Genomic DNA, 16,337 nt, shown 5'->3' on the forward strand with positions numbered 1-16,337 from the left:
TGTTCTGCCAGCGTTCTGTAGCCCAGCGTGACTCCTTGTCTTGAGCAAAGCTGCGTGTACAATAGGGAACGTGCAAAAAAACATTTTCAAAAACGCTCGTCAGTGGTTCATTTTTACAGCAAGAGGAATTGCAATGGTAATTGTACTAAGGAATTTTCTACAAGCTGCACTGAGGTGACTTGAGTTTGCAAGACAGTGCTTTTGCTGGGCTGAGAAACGACTGTGGTCAGTACAGAGTTAATGCATACATGCAGGAAATACATGCATTTCACTAATTAAAGCGGATGTCTTTCTGCTTAGGCTTCTAGCATATACTTCACAAGAGTATTTGGGGAGTGTCAGTCAAGGTTTTGATCCCTCTTCCTCCTCCCACAAGACCCTGTGGGGAGTTTTCCTCTTTGTTTCACTTGGCATAGAAGCAGTATATGCTGTTTTAAGTAAGGAGCCTTGCAATGTGGTTGGACACAGACCAAAAGTTGAGTATGGCTCATCTTTTCAAGTTCTATACAAAGTTTGAAGGAGAAAATATTGTGTCACATGCCCTTCTAGACCTCATATCCGGTGTTACTTGGTAAAAAATACACTTTCTTATGTCTTTCCTTGCAGATGTAACATGGTGATTAGCTGCTGAACTTCATTTTTTAGTGGGTTTGGAAAACCATGACCAAAACCTTGGAATAGCACTGGGAATGGATTTAAAAGTGTTGGAGAGATGGGAGGAGGAAGAAGACATATGCTTAGCAGTTAAACCACAGAGGAGCCAGTCAGCTCATTCCTTACATTAGAACATTTATTATGCTTTTCTCATTCAAACACTATGAATTGCAGTAAACCAGTATGAAAGTGACAAAGGGGTTCTGTGATTTGGTGTTTGCCTGCTGGCAAAAAGTTAAGTATTTTGGACTGGAGCCACAGTATGGATGATTAGCTCCAGAAGCTAGGCAGAGGATGCTGTAGATAAAATTAGTTTTGAAGAAGTGGGCAGGAGAGAGAATGATGTTACTGTGACTTTTGTCAATGGGCAAATGTGTAAAGGGGGTTTTGCGCCTTCTTGCCAATATAGATCAGAGGGTCTTATTTGGACCAGCTCATCTCTTGCTGCATTTGTCTTAAGTGTCACAGTGTCATACTGCCTTTCTGTGGAAAAGAAAGTGAAAGGATGACATGGTTTGGGAATATCAGGAAAATCTGTAGCATCTTACCAAAAAACCCCACAAAATCCGAACTCCAAATTCCAGCAAAACCCCTCAAAGCTGGGACATTCTGGTATGTGTTGATGTGCAGGGGGGAAAAGACTGGAAGATTTTTGTGGGACATTGTTGTAGAAGGGAAGTTGTAACTCACCCACATCCAGAGTGCTGCTGGAAGGGAATGAAAGGAGCCATTAGAATTCTGTGCAATTTTTGAAGGAATAACTATGAACTTGAAATAACATTTGAATCTTAAACAGGTACTGCCATATTACTTAGGAAGGCTGAGGGGTGGTGGTGAATAGAAGCAGAAATGAGGGCTTGGCTTTTGTCCTCATAATTGCTATCCCTTAGGACAATGTTATTTGGGGTTTCTTTCAGTGTCAGTTCTTGGTTCATGTGAAAGAACCATGTTAGTGTTAGCATATAAACTTGTTTTATGGTTTATGTGACCTGGGATCAAAGCTATTCTCGCGGGACTCAGAACAGCAATGCATCTGCTCCAGAAGGGATTTTGTAGGCAAACAAATGACAAAAACTAGATCAGGGACAGATGTCCTTATTCTCTAACAGAGATAATATGCAATGTTAACAGTCAAATGTCAGAGTGTGTTGCTGTGAGTATGAATTTTACCTTAGCCATCTTTGGAGTTTGGAGTTCATTGTGAAACCAGAGAATGTGAGTGCTGGTTTTGGAGTTCTGTGAGTTGTTTTACATTCAGAAATGCAACATCCAGTACCATTCATTCAAGAAGGATGGGTGTCTGTGCAGGCTCTCTCTGGGCATCTAATTGTCCTTGTTTGTTTGCAAAATATTTCATGTCAAAAAACCTACTAATATCTATTTTATTTCTACCACTCTTACACCTTTTTTTTTTTTTTATTGCAGCAGAAAGAACTCATCTAGATACTGCTTAAAAAATAAACCAACAGATAGTTTTTCTGTTTACGGCACAGTATGTAATGTAGAATTTCAGAACTTCAGTTGTTTTACATGTATTGATATGTGTATAAGGCACTGATTGTTTAATCTGTAAAAGGCTGCATTTAAAATTGTAATAAAGTATTGTAAGGGAACATATATTCTGATTGTGAATAAAGTGACCACAGCAGAATCTTATATTAATGTTGATTGTGTCTGTGGAAGATGGGGGAGAAGTGCAGTGTCTGTCATTGAAAAGTAACTGTATTTGACAAGTTTTTGAAGAAATCCAATCAACTTTCTTCAATATGATCACTTCCAGCTATTTGGAACAGATGTAGACTAAAGGCCAAGGGTTTGACACAAAGGAGGAGGATCAGGTTAGATTTTGGTTACATCTGCAAACAGTCCTGTGACAAACAATAGTCTCTTTCAAACTCCTTCATGCTTTTTTGAGAATATAGCAATAAATTTTTCAAAGAATGAAAGTGGAACAGAAGTCTTCTCTCCAATGGAAATTTGTCCATGAAACTTTTAAAGTGAAAATTGTGATTAATAATGATTTTGAATAGTTGGAACCCTTACTGATGGTTTTCTTTTATTAGGGTTTGTTTGTTTGTTTTTTGTTTTGTTTTTTTTTGCAAAGTACAGTTAGTTGAAGACACAAGGTATATATTTGTCTGTGAAACACGAGTAATCCATATTTTTTGTGAGCATGATTTTTTAAAAGTATTTTTTAGCCACCCATGTGCTATAAATTTGAATAAATTTTACTAATTCACCTACAGCACACTATTGCCTTAGATGCTGTGTTTAAAGGATCTTATGTTTTTCATAACACTAAAGCTGATTTGCAGTTTTTAGCAGCTCAGGATTTTAAAGGCAAATCAATCTACTGGTAGGAACAAAAAATTTCTTGAACTAGGACCTCCCAGTATGCCTGTTTGGGTGGCCCTGGCTGATTATGGCCCATGAAAATGCATGGTCATACGTCTGACTGGTTTTGGTTGCTGTTAAAGAGTTTTGCGTAACTGAGAAATGTAAACGGTATAGCTGTGTTTATTCATAAATTATCAATGCATATGTATTTCAAGTTCTCTTACTAGGATGTTCTGTGAAAAAGTACTCTAAGCAATAGGTAACAGTTTTGACTGATGAATTCAAAAATACAAGGTACCTCATGGACTACTAAAATAGCTGAGCCTGAGATTCAGAGACAATTTAAACTATTTCAATAATTATATTAAAAGAGCATTTAGAAGTGTCCGGAATGTTTTTTTGTTATAAGATGCTTAAAAACTTTGGGGTACTACTACTAATAGTATTGTCTGGATAAGTGAAAATTATTTGTGCAGAAAGTAAGCAAGCATTATTTTCTTTTACATTTACTAGCAAGCTTGTACCCCAAATGCTGATTTTCGACCAGATTTTATATGAGTCCAGCTTGGCCTTACTGCAGAGAGAGAGAGATTTATTTTCCTTGTCTGATTAATAGTTTTTGTCAGAGATTTCCTTCCTAGATTGAAAGGAGGAATTTTATAAATAAAGGAATGCTTAACATTAACTTCTGCTTTTTGAATAATTCAAAACTTGGTGTGTTACAGAAAACAGAGCAGAGTTTTGTACTTGTTCTTTTTAAAGTTTTTTAGTGTATTCTGCAATTTCTAGCAATGCCATGCAACTGGTTTGAATTAATGAGACAAAATGGCGAAAAGTATTTTTAAAAATATATAGATTTGTGTACTTTTTGAATAAGTAATAAAATACTGTTCTGTGCTATGTTACGGGACCGCAGTTTTTAGATGTAATGTTTTCAATTGATAATGAATCAGAAAAGTGCTGAAGACTGTGTCATGCTTGCACCTGGTTGTACAATTCTGGCACAATAATCTCCTGTAAGCTTTAGAAAAAACAGTGACAGAGTTCAAACTGTTTCTTTACTGAAAACCATTACAGACAGTGACAAGAATATTTGGGGGAAAAAATTCTTTATGGAAAGGGTTTTTCAAGCATTGAAGCAGGCTGGCCAGGGAAGAAGTGGATATACATGGAGATATTTAAAAGATATATAGACGTGGCACTTAGGGTCATGGTTTAGGGGTGGGCTTGGCAGTGTCAGTTTAACAGTTGGACTCGGGCATCTTGGAGGTGTGAGATTTTCTAGACATTGTTCTGAAGATGAACTTTTCTAGGCACAGAAGCTGACTTTCTTTAACCTGTTGTAGTTGTGTTAAGCCCTTGCTATCATATTTTGTAATGCAGAGCTGCTAAACTGGCAAGTCTGTAGAAAACCATTAGTGCGATCGTAGTTTTTAAACTTGCCATGGATTATCCAAATGAGCTCTTGAAACAGAGTTGTTGTAGCAGTGGCAGGTCTGAACCTGTTCAATAAATACCTTGGTTTGTGTGCAGTAATGGAATGATCCAGATTTCAAGTTACTATTCCATTATTAAAAATGACAAGGTCATTCAACGCCCATTTGAATCCCACTTGATTTTGTACTGGGAATGATAGGTCATACTCCATAGCAAGGGATAAGCACAGAAACTTCATTAAATTTGGATAAATGACTGTTGGGGTGGGCCTTACTTGCAGAAAAATTGCTTTCTGGTTTTGAGTTTTGATAACAGAAAAGCAAGGCTTTCACTTCCTTAGAAGGCCATGTAGAAAAGGCTGGCCTACTTTAGACGAGAAAAGATTTGACTTATGTAAATAAAAATCAGGGAGAATAGGCAAGAAAAAAGTAATTTTTTCTTGCTTGCATTTAGCACCTCTACAAAACGTCAGTAAAGCAGCCCAAAATTATTTCCAAGATTACTGATTTTATTTTTTGATTTTGTCATTAACATGTCAGTAAGTGACTCTGTGAGCATTTTCATGGTGAAGTTTACTTAACATATTTATTTCAAGTCTATGAAACTCCAACCAGCCAAAACCATAAAACAAATATGTGGATATCCATGTTTTTCCATTTTTAACATACTTTTCCCTGAATAAGTGATATGAAATGATTTATTTAAAATTTAAATAAAATGTTTTTTTGTATTTTAAAATTAATCACTAATATGTTTTTTTGTATTTTAAAATTAATCACAGAAAGTAGATATATTATTTATTGATGAAATTTCTTGTTTCAAATATATCGTGTGATTAACTGGTTCCTATCACTTTAGTAGTAAATCACTGGATAACTGGAATTTGATTTGTAAACTGGTGTGATGTTTGGAGAATATGTAGTGCATCATTGAATGCAGGGGGTTAGACATGAGCTTGCCAAGTTTTAGAATTAGTTGGTGTATTTATTCTAGCCAGCTGCCTACTGTTGATAAGCATAGATAATTAAATTTGAATAATCTGTTTGAAGAACAAATTTATTTTTTAATTGTCTTCTTGAGAGCAGGTTCTGTTTTATAGCAGGTTTGTAAAGGAGTTTGAGACCCCTAGGTTTTTGTAGTTGTTTAAGCCTCTGTTGTGGGCACACTTGTTTGTTCAGTTTGTGGCACTGTCCAGCTGTGTTTTATGAACCATAAACCCAGACCTTCAGGTGGATAAGCATTACAGCTATTAATTTGGGGGATTTAGAGAAGATGTTTTAGCTAGCTCACAGTCTTCAATGTATGTACTGTTGTGTGGATGAAACATCTATATTAAGGACAAAGTGATTACTGAGTAAGATGTGGTGGATTTTATCTTGAGTAGAGATAATTGGCTGATCTAGCAAATCATATAGAAGATCTAGTAGAATTTTCATCAGCTAAATAGAAATTAATTTCTACCCTAATATGTGCCAGTGGATTGTAGCCTCATATGTGTCTAATATTTCCAAGTATTTTACATATTTGCAAATTAAATATGACAAATATACTTGAAATACACCTGAAACAGCTCAAGAAATCCTACAAATTTTGTATTGTTTTGTTGTAATGTAAACCTAAGCTCCTTATTGGAAACTAGGGAAGAAATGTTTTCATTTTATGTCTGAGAATAGGATTCAAAACAAGCGATATGAATTTGAAAGCAAAGTAATTTAAGAAGGGAGGAAAAAAGGGCCATTGTTTTGAGCTCAGTCTCAGTTCTGCTGCTGGGTTATCCAGGGAGGTCTCCAGTAACTCTGGATCTGATGGCTGTCTTGAAAACTGCATGCAAAATCAGCTTTTCACCTCAGTGTTGTTAGAAAGTAGATAATTCCTTCATTAGGAATTAAGGCTGTACTGTGAATACTTCCAATGCTGTGCACTCTGTATGGTGCTGTACACAGCACTGAGCTGTGTGAACTGTCAGCTGAGGTGAAGTCCCTGTCCCACGCGGCACACAAAGTTCTTCAGACAGAGAATCATCCTCGTTCTGATTTGTCTGGTCTTGGTGCATCGTGTCTGATCTTGAGGCTTTCATTATGTAAAATGGAGTGTCAGTATTCCTGGTGATGGGAAAATATTCAAAGGTGCTGGAAAGGAGGATACAAAATCCTAGCCAATGTGTGGTGGCCACATGTTGACCATTGGCCAGTACCACAGAGGGTACATAAGGTTGCTGTAAGAGGAGATGTGTTCCCTGCCTTCCTGAGAAGCCTTTTCTTCTCTGCCCAATGCTGTGCTGGAAGAAATATTGGTGCTCTGCAGTGTAGTAAAGCTTTAAGTTAGTGGGATTTTCTGTTTGCTGCAGGCTGTTGTGACCCTCTGGATGATCACTCCATGGTTACTTCAGCAGTACCTGAGTGTAAGCAGCTCTTCCATCCCAGTTCATAGACCTCTCACTAGAAATTAACTGAGGCAGAAAAATGTGTGAAATCAAAGGCAGACGTTCACCAGATGTAATTAGTGCTCTCAGATGTGAGAGGGTTCTTTTGTGCCTACCTGGTAGTACATCCAACCGAGAGCCTCCTGAATAGCATTGCAGTTAATCCTGAGAGAGTTTTGTCTGTTCACACTTCTTATACACAGACACAGAAGTGATGAAAGCTGAAAATCCATCCTTCACAGGGGCTGTGCTGCAGGGGAGTGCCTTACTGAAACATGCTCGTTTTGATGGAAAACTCTGCCTTTGCTTTGTGTCCATTAGGTTCTACTAAGCCTGTGTCTGCAGAGATGCCAGATAAAACACCAGGTGCTACAGAGCCTGTGCCCAGAAGTGAAGGTTAGTGGTTTTCTTCCATTCTTTTGCCTATTGAAAGAAAAAAAGAAGTGTTTGGATTCTGTGAAGAATTTTTTGAAGTTAAAAACTAGTTTCCCTTACTGGCCTTAATTTTAAGGGAAAGCTGGATTAGTATTATATATACATGTTTATCTAGATAGCAGGAACTTTTCACTTGTCTTTGAGTAACCTCTCCATCCCCCCCTAGCCCATCATCCATGGTAGTACTAAAATACAGAATAATGGGGAAGTGCACTGCTAGGGTTTCAGCATTGGAGATGTTTTGTCCCATTTGCTAAAGAGATCTTGTTAACTGAAGCCAGTTTTTTCTATGGTATACTTGAGTCTCACAGAACCAAAGCTGACATTTAAGCTGTGGGTTGATTGATACAAGGAGGAATTGTCTGTGTGATTTTCACTAAATCAGTGGAATCTTGAAATGCTCACTCAGACCATTCTGTTTCCTCTTGAGGTCTATTAATTTTAAATTCCCACATCTGAAGGTTTGGTACTTGGTTTCAGGGAAAATTCATTATTTGAAAACAATTGTAGCCCTGCCTAGTCTGATTCCTTCCCCAGAATCACTGCTGGATGTGTCATTAAACATTTTATAAAAATTTGCTGTTTCATGTGAAGATTGTGAGGGGTTTCTGACAGTATTGTGTAAAAGCTATAATATCCTTACTTTCCAGATCATTGCTGTCCTCACAGAAGGGCTATATTAATTAAAATGAGTAGTTTAGTCTACTAACTAAAGCTTACAGATCAGATTTGTTTATTCTATGCCTCAAGACAGATGTCTCAAAATTTAGTTTTAAGTATTTTTGTTGATTTTGAACCTCAGTTTTGTCATTTGAAATGCATGGAGGGACAAGCTGCAATAATAATTTCAAGAAGTACATAAATATAGTAGAGAAAGGTACTTCTCTTCATGTAAAGGGTATTAAGTTATGCTTAACTGCAGAAGGCCTTTTAAAATTTACTGTAAATCTTGACATGTTACTGAGAGAACTCTCAACACAAGAGGAGAAGCAATTACAGCTAGTCTTTTAAAGACTGAGCTCTCTCTGATGCACATGTTGTGTGTCATCCTTATAAATAAATGCTTATGCATTGGAGTGAGTCCACTTGAAGCAAAAGCCTACAATGAAATATAGCTAACTGAAATGATGAGATGATCCTGAATCTTCATTTTCAAATTGCAGTTGTCATTGTGCTTTGTTGTGATAAGAGCTCATGAAGTTATTCCAGAGTCTGTATAAAATATCCTTACTCAGTTGCTTAGAGCAGGATGCTGATAATGCCAAGGTCACAGCTTTGGCCCCTGTATGGGCCATTCATGTTAGAGTTGTACTTGCTGATAATTGTGGGTCCCTTCCAACTCAGAATATTCTGTGTGATTCTGTGTGTGTGCTTTAACAAATGCAATGTTTACTAAAATGAAACTTTATCCAGGTTTAATCTGGGTGTTTTGTTTTTAATTGTTCTTTAAGAACTGATTTCTAGATTAAAAAAAAAAAAGAGATGAGCTAATGAATAATAATGCAATTGCACTTAAAAGGCCTGTTTTTATGTCTTGAGGAAAATACTCTACTATAGATAAAGCATTCTAATGATATGAAGTCATGAGTGCTGAAAGTTAATGAGAGTTTTTGTTTGTTTGTTGTAATAAATACATTCAAAGATGTTATGATAATGTTTACTGAAAAAAAATTATCAGACATATATGACAGTGGCTGCTGCAACATGGATTACAAGATAAACTTCTATAGTTAATCTTTGATCATATACATCTCTATTTACTTAGCATTTATACAGCTAACTGGTAGGTAGAAATATTTTGCTGGTATGACTGAGTCAAAATTGAGAAGTGGATGTTTCATTTCTCATGATTAAAATAGCAACACTCCTTATGTGCATAAACATTTATGTGAACTTTTGTAATTATTTCCAGAAATCATAACAACTTAGTACTGCTTGTTTTTTTCCCCAAAGAAATATTCTTGCAGTCATTGGTTAAAAGAGAAGAAAAAGGTGTATTTGTTGTTACAAATTTCTAACAATTAACCTCTACTGTTCGTCAGGGTCAAGTTGGGTTGAACAAAGTGTTGGCAAGTAACTGATTATCTGGAAACTTTGAAAAAGCCAGTGTTGCTTTAACCTAGCAGTGCTCCACCCTGCCCCTGACCCACTGCTCCATATACTCCAGTTAAGCCATGAAGCACACAGGAGCAGACAATTGAGAAAGGAGTTTCCTGTAATTAAGTTACTGTAACTTAGTCCTTGACTCAAGGGTCCCCAGTGGGTGGGCAGACTATTTGCTTTTCTGCCACCTCTTCTGTCAAACCTTTTAGAGTCAACAGTTGTATTTATAAATGTCAATGCTTGCTTTGTGCTATCAGGAGAAAAAACCCAGGACCTAGAGATTTAGTTCTGGCAAAGATGGAAGTGTGTGTATATCACACAGGGAAAAATGTTTTTTCAAGAAGCTTGTTTACCTATCAAGGAGTGGTAGACAAACAAATTAAGACAAAAAACCTCCTACCATGATCCACGTATAACTATTTCTTAACTATTTTCCTTTGGCAAAGCTATTATATTCTATTTACAATGGATGCATTTAGAACAATGTACTATGTCAATACCAGGAAGTGGACTGAGTGTATTTCTGGTTTAGCTTGCAATGGAATTAGCATTTTTTTCTGCCTGTGTTTGCTGAAAAGTCACTCTTAAACTTCTAGCATAGTTAACCACTGGAAATGAGGCTGTGACAGCAGCACCCCAGCCACTACCCAAATTCTTCATCTCTCCTTTAGAGAAGCCTCTGTGATTCACACTGGCTGCTCATGATGTTATCTAGAGCTGAGGAGTTACTTATTTGCATTGGGGAATGATTGTAGAATTCTTTCACTACAAATTATCTGTCTTATAGGATTAAAGCTTTTTCTAGCTTAACAAAAATTTTGATGATACTGAATATTTTTTTCACAAAACACAAGTGTTTCATCCTGTGGATAGTGGATTAATTTTTTGTCACAATACCTGTGAACAGCTGTTCATAACACAGTTAAGCTTGCTTCAAAGAAACCAGATGAGGTCTGCCTTAGTATCTGTTTGGAAAATTCACAGACTCAAAGTTTTGGGGATATCAGTCAAGTGCTACCTTAGCAGCAGCTTTTCGCAAAATACTTAGAAAATCTATATGGATGTGGGAACTTTTATTCAGTTTCTCCAGTCAGCTTGACTGGTTGTTTTTCTGTGCCTTAAAGTAGGCATATTTGAAGAAGACATGAGGAAGTTAAATTCCCATAAACTCTTCTTCCTTTCCCTCTTCCCACACAAACTTTTTCATTAAGTAAGAAGCATGACTTCCCACAGCTGGATCCTCTCTTACTGACTTCATGGTCCACACTTGCATCCTGAAGGAAACGAATGTTACACCTGGACTTTATAAACAGCCACTGACAAATCCCTGTGGACAAGCTTATGTCATTGTAAAATATCCTACAGCAACAAGAAGTTTTCCTTGCATTGTGTACCTGATGGCACTAGTGGGAGCCTACCAGCTGTTTCTGTTGCTGCTTGTGATAAATCCCATTGCATTTCATAACTCCTCTGACTTAGGTTCGTGTGCTATTTCTGCTGTGATGTGCAACGCTGCATGGGAAAAATGTGCAAGCATAGCCCCATGGATCATACACTTCAAATGCAGTGAAGAAAATAGCATCAGTATTCCTACTTCCAGATTTTGCTAAGGCTGATTCTTTCATGGCAGGAATGCCAGGGTGTGGTCATACAGGCTAGTAAGTGCTGCGTGCTGTCTTTTGTCCCAGTGCTGTGTGGGCTTTCAGTGCACCACGTGTAATGGAGAAAGTTGTTGTTACACTTTATTATTACTACACCCCTTTTAAAGAAACACAGAAAGAGATGGGAAAATGAAGCATCTTATCTAAAGCTTTTTCAGATCCTATGTGCATGTGAAGTTATAGGAAATTATGGTAATAGTGCACTTGTAGGCTTAATGGTGCATCACTGGGCTGAGATGGGCACAAAAAAATCTGTGTACTGACACTGAGTGGGTGAGATGGAGCATAAAAGGCCTTGGCTATTTATGCAGAAGGTGGTGGACATTGTAGACTTTCCTGCAAAATAATATTGTGAATTTTAAAAACTCATGAGTTGAAAGGGAGACCAGAGAAGACAACTCCAAATAAATGAGCCACTGTAAACTAAGGAAAGGCCTTTAGCTGAAAATGGTTGGAAGCTAGAAAAGTGATGGGGAAAACATAGTACATGCTTTTTATATCCTCGCTATCCCCAGTAATTTCATTTTCCTGTGCCAGGTTATTCCTTAGCTGCTATTCATAGCCTCATTTTGCAGCAGCTTCTAATGCCCCCAAAATCATATCTTGATGGAGGAGGAAGTATAAAGACGGTATCTGAAATTCTTAACCCTAGTGTTTATAAAAGGAGGTGATGAAGCCTAAGTAGATTTGAAATCTGATTGGAAATGGGACAAATGCGAAGTGGAAGGGTGATGAAATTGGGTATTTTGATTCTGACTCCTCACTAAATTGTTGGCTTCCCTATGCACACTGCAAGAGGGTAGCACATCTTCCTTTGAAAAAGGGGTTGTAGGCTGTTGTCACAAGGCATAATGACTCTTGTCATAACTCTTGACATCTGGGCGAGCTTCCAGTCCACAGAAGTTGAGCGCTCGCAAGAGCCGAAGCCAGCTCCATGTGCAGCCCCTGCGGTGTGCAGCACAGCTCATGTTCTCTGCTAGTGCCTGAGGCGTTAAACCACAGCCTTGGATCAGCTGGCTATTTTCCTGAAAGCACTTTGATGAACTGCCTTAGTCACTGAGCCACTCTGGCTGGGTCCCACTTTGTTTTTCAGTCACCAACCGGCAGAAACTGGATGAGTTTCCAAACTTCCTCAGCTCAGTGAAGAGGAGGAGGAGGTGGTGGTGGCTGCCTTCATCTAGGGCAGTGAGAAGCAGACTGTTCTGGACGTTGTGAAATGTTTGAGTACAGGAAAGCCTGTTCTTCATCAAAAGTGAAGATGCAGTTGCTGTAATGTAATGGTGATTAAGTCACTGATTACAAAGGTTGGGCCATTAACAAATAGAATGACTTGTTCTTCAATTGCCAAGCACTTTCCCTGGTGTTCCTGACTGGCTGGTATACTGCCAAAGATCAGTGTTCCAGTCATCCACGAATTATAAAAAGTTTATGTGGCCTGAACTGCTTAAACTTGAGGTTTGGAAAACTGTGGAGGGTTTTTTAATATCAGTGATCCCATTTTCAAAGAATTACTTATATTTTTCTGTTTCAAGGGTAACTAATTCTTAGTTCTCAAGCAATTAAGAAGTGTAGCACTTGAGTCTGATGCATTTTTTTTGCTTTTGTATCAATAAATTGCACACAATGTAAAATTATGTGTGTAATGTTTCACACATAATGTGTACATTTTAAATAACCAGTTTGGGGTAGGTCGAAATAGGGAGGCTAAATGTGGCTTGCATGAAGCAGTCAAATGTGATGCATCTTGATGAAAACCAGCTAGTTTCTTTAAAGCCCTTCTGGGTCCTAATGTTATTTATTTATCTCTACATTGATATTTCAAATTGAGAGAAATCTAAAACAATTCAAACATTCCTGGAGGAGGAAAGGTTCCTTGCTAGAGAAAAGAAAGAAGTGGCATACTAATTATCTGTGTATTGAAGTGTAAAAATTCCTTTTCCTATCAGGAATGATAAACAGTGTCTAATTATTGAATTTATTAATTATTTTGAACTTGGCTGTGTATATAAAATGCTTGACAAAAAGATTAATTGAACACTCCTTTATAAATAGTTTTTTAACATTTTTGTGTTATGTTTAGCATCTGTCTTGCTTACCACCTCAGAAATGTGCTGCTGATCCTAAAAAAAGCTATTCCAGGTATAAATTATCTTTTTGTGTTTAAAAGTAATTTGAGTAACATAATAGTTTCTGAGGGAGGCTCCAACCAGAAGTTACACTCCAATACTAGAGTCTTAGTTGTGTATGACCTGGAGTAAAAACATAAATGTACTATTCTGTAATTACAGATTTTAGCAGTATGCTTTGCATCTGCTCTTTCTAGATTGGGCTTGATAACCATTGCTTCTCTTGAGATTTCTTTATTGGGAAGACTTTGTCATCAAACAGAACAGTTATTGTTGTTAAAGCAGGTACTTGGTGTTAAATTGCTGTTCTGCAATAATTGAAATAGCCTAAAAAGACAGTTATAATGAAAATTGTCCTGTTTAAAACGCTGATTTAAAGTTATTTCCTTTGCCAGTTTCATAATGGCTTGGTTTGTGTTTTTGGGGTTTTTTTGGTGGTGTTTTTTTGAGGTGTTTTTTCTTTACTATCATATATTCCATGTCATTGTGTAGAAACACAGTCCAGATTGCTGGCAACTGCACAGGTTTAATATATAGAAAACAAGTAATAGTAACAGTTAGTCTTTCAGCAGTTTCTTAAATGTAAATCAGCTTTCATCCCCACAACTGTGCTTTTCCCCTCCCTTTTGGAATTTCTGTCATATTTTGCCTTGCTGCTTTATTCAAGTGACAAGCCAGAAATCTGTTTTCAGATTCATTGATTCCACCTCCTCTCCAGCTGTATTTCTTCCAAAGTAGCTTAAAGGACATGGAAGGATAACAGACAAAAATGGATTACTTGCTACCAGTTAATGTGAGCTGCAACTCTTAAGATAAATGACAATGTCAAGGTTACATTCTTTCGTCTTGTGCTGACCATATCCTTAAAACCAAAAGATCCAAAGTAATAAAAATGAAGATAAAACCAGATTTTGCTGTTTGAGTTGCAGCAGCACAGGTATGTCCCCATTATTGACCACTTGATTCTGAAGAATTTTGACAGGTGCTATATAGATAGCAAATGTAAGCCTGCTAGTAGTATCACTATTTTTTGTTGTTTATTGACCCAGTTATATGTCTAGCAGTAATTTCAAACTATGCTGCTGGCATTAGAAGTGGGCTGAGAGGCCTTTTAAACTTGAGAGAGTAATAAATATGGACGAAGGCTTAGCTGTAGTTCTGCTTTTTTAATTGGTTGCCTGTAGTTTTATTTAGCTTAAAAAGGGGGTAAATGCTGCTTGCTGATAAACCAGAAGGGGAGGTAGCTTTGATGTTTTATGAGCAGTAAAAATTTTGAAGCAATATGTCAAACTCTTGAAGTCAACTTCTTGAAGAGTCAGCAAGCTGAGGAGAGCAGGGAAGGGGAGTAAAGGTGGGAGGCTGCTTTTGTTGTAGTGTGCCCAGATCCATTAGTGGCACAGTCAAAAGAGCAAACAGGATACTTTAATTCTTTAAATTATATCCACATTAGTTTCCTGTCATCTCTTTGGTCAGAATACGCTGCAAAATCAATTGTGCAGTTCAAGACATGAGAAGTTAACAAATTCTTAAAAAAAAAAATCTGTTCTTACTTGTGCCTTTTGTGGAGTGGGTCTTAAACTCCATTACATACATCTTGGCAGTGGTTCCTGCAGCATAATATTGTAGAATAATTTTAAAGGGACATAGCTTCCAGGTGAAGTAAACACTTGTTTTCCCATATACACACAATGTAACCTGTGCTTCAAATGATGGAATGACCAAAAAATTATTTAAGGTGGTAAGAATTTGAGCTTAACCTCTGTCCTAGGAAATCTGGACTCTTCTAATTCAGGAAAGCCAGACAATCCAAGTTATTTGGTTTCTGTTTTGTCTACTTTCTGTTGAAATAGTTATAAACAACATGTTTGCTCTCAATGTCTGTTTGTTAAGAAGGGTGGTTATCAGTTTATGTATTTGTACTTTTCACTGCATAAAACTTTCATGTTCATGGTTAAATCTTATCTCATGAGAGCGTATGTGTTTCACAATGGAAAGCAATACTGGAAGAAACAAGTCATGTATGAGGCTAATTGTTAGGGAATTCTGCCTGATGTCTGGCCAGGAGATGGTTCTGTCTGGTAATATCTGAAGTAAGCCAGTGTTTCTAAAGATGGAATGTCCTGCCAAGAATGTTTTGTGGTTTTGCCATATGAATACAAATTTTAGGCAACAGGAAATCCTTTATAAAGATAAGACTCTGCTACAACTCTCCCAAAAATCAAATGGCTGCATTCAAGGTTTGGTCCCCAGTTGGGATCCCTACCCTGTGAGAACCTTGGTATTAGATCCCAGTCCTAGGAGCTCTGTAGTCACTAAAAAAGAGAACAGGGAGCCTTCTTCACACTCTATGTATGATATGTATAAATTGAATTTTTCTCATATCATTAGTGATTTTTTTTTTTCCACAACTGAGTAGTAGTAAAATACATTATTTTTGTTTTAAGGCTGTCTAAAATTTTTGAGGATCTTTTCCCCATCAAAGAGGCACTAGATTAACTAGAGGCACTGGTCTAATCTTACAGCATTTGGCAAATTCCAAATAGGAAATTGAAGAAGTCCCAAAGCTGCCCTCCTCAACCCCACCACAGAAATATTTTGTAACCTGATGAAACAGGCAAAGTATTTAAAGACCCATTCTATTGACAGCTGCTGTCTAGGTAATCCTTGTGACAGAAAGAAGACATGTGACAGAAAGATTACTTTCTTGAGTGTGAAGTTCATCATGAACTGTTGTTCATTTCTCTCCTCAGAAATATTGATGAAGGATGTCTTAATTGTATTTTAAATCCATATTCATTATTAATGATTATTGGTTAGTTCTGCTGCTTGCCACCCCCTGTCATTTCAACCTCTAGAAGGAAAAAACTCACACCTGCATCTTCTTGTATACCTGGACCCCACTTATTGGGACTTTGGTCTTAAAAGAGCATTGCAATCCTGGAAGGAGGTGGCTTCTTGTAATTATGGAATAATCATTGGGTGCAAGGAGCTATATGGGCAACTTGTGTTGCAACACTGAGATTTCAGGTTACATCTTCAAATGTTAATTTTAGGATCTACAAATAAAAATATTCAGCTCGTTGCATATTTCCAGTCAATGTTGTGCATTTAATGAAGTGCTTAGAAATATTTTAAGTGTTTCATAAGAGAAAGGCTCAAGAA

At 37.2% G+C, this 16,337-nt stretch overlaps 1 protein-coding gene across 6 annotated transcripts in view; it reads left to right on the forward strand.

Annotated features, from left to right (window-relative positions):
• PLEKHG1 (pleckstrin homology and RhoGEF domain containing G1) overlaps positions 1 to 16,337 on the forward strand; it is a 123,166-nt gene that overhangs the window by 28,425 nt on the left and 78,404 nt on the right. For 5 of the 6 annotated variants that reach the window (XM_072926933.1, XM_072926935.1, XM_072926934.1 and 2 more), the window contains exon 3: positions 7,172 to 7,246. The exons of the other annotated variant lie outside the window; for it this stretch is intronic. In XM_072926933.1, the coding sequence (XP_072783034.1) occupies positions 7,198 to 7,246 (49 nt within the window). In that variant the 5' untranslated portion in view covers positions 7,172 to 7,197. The remainder of the gene's footprint in view (positions 1 to 7,171; positions 7,247 to 16,337) is intronic. 6 annotated transcript variants of the gene reach the window in all.

This window comes from Taeniopygia guttata, chromosome 3 (assembly GCF_048771995.1).
Source record: "Taeniopygia guttata chromosome 3, bTaeGut7.mat, whole genome shotgun sequence".
Classification (NCBI taxonomy): domain Eukaryota; kingdom Metazoa; phylum Chordata; class Aves; order Passeriformes; family Estrildidae; genus Taeniopygia; species Taeniopygia guttata.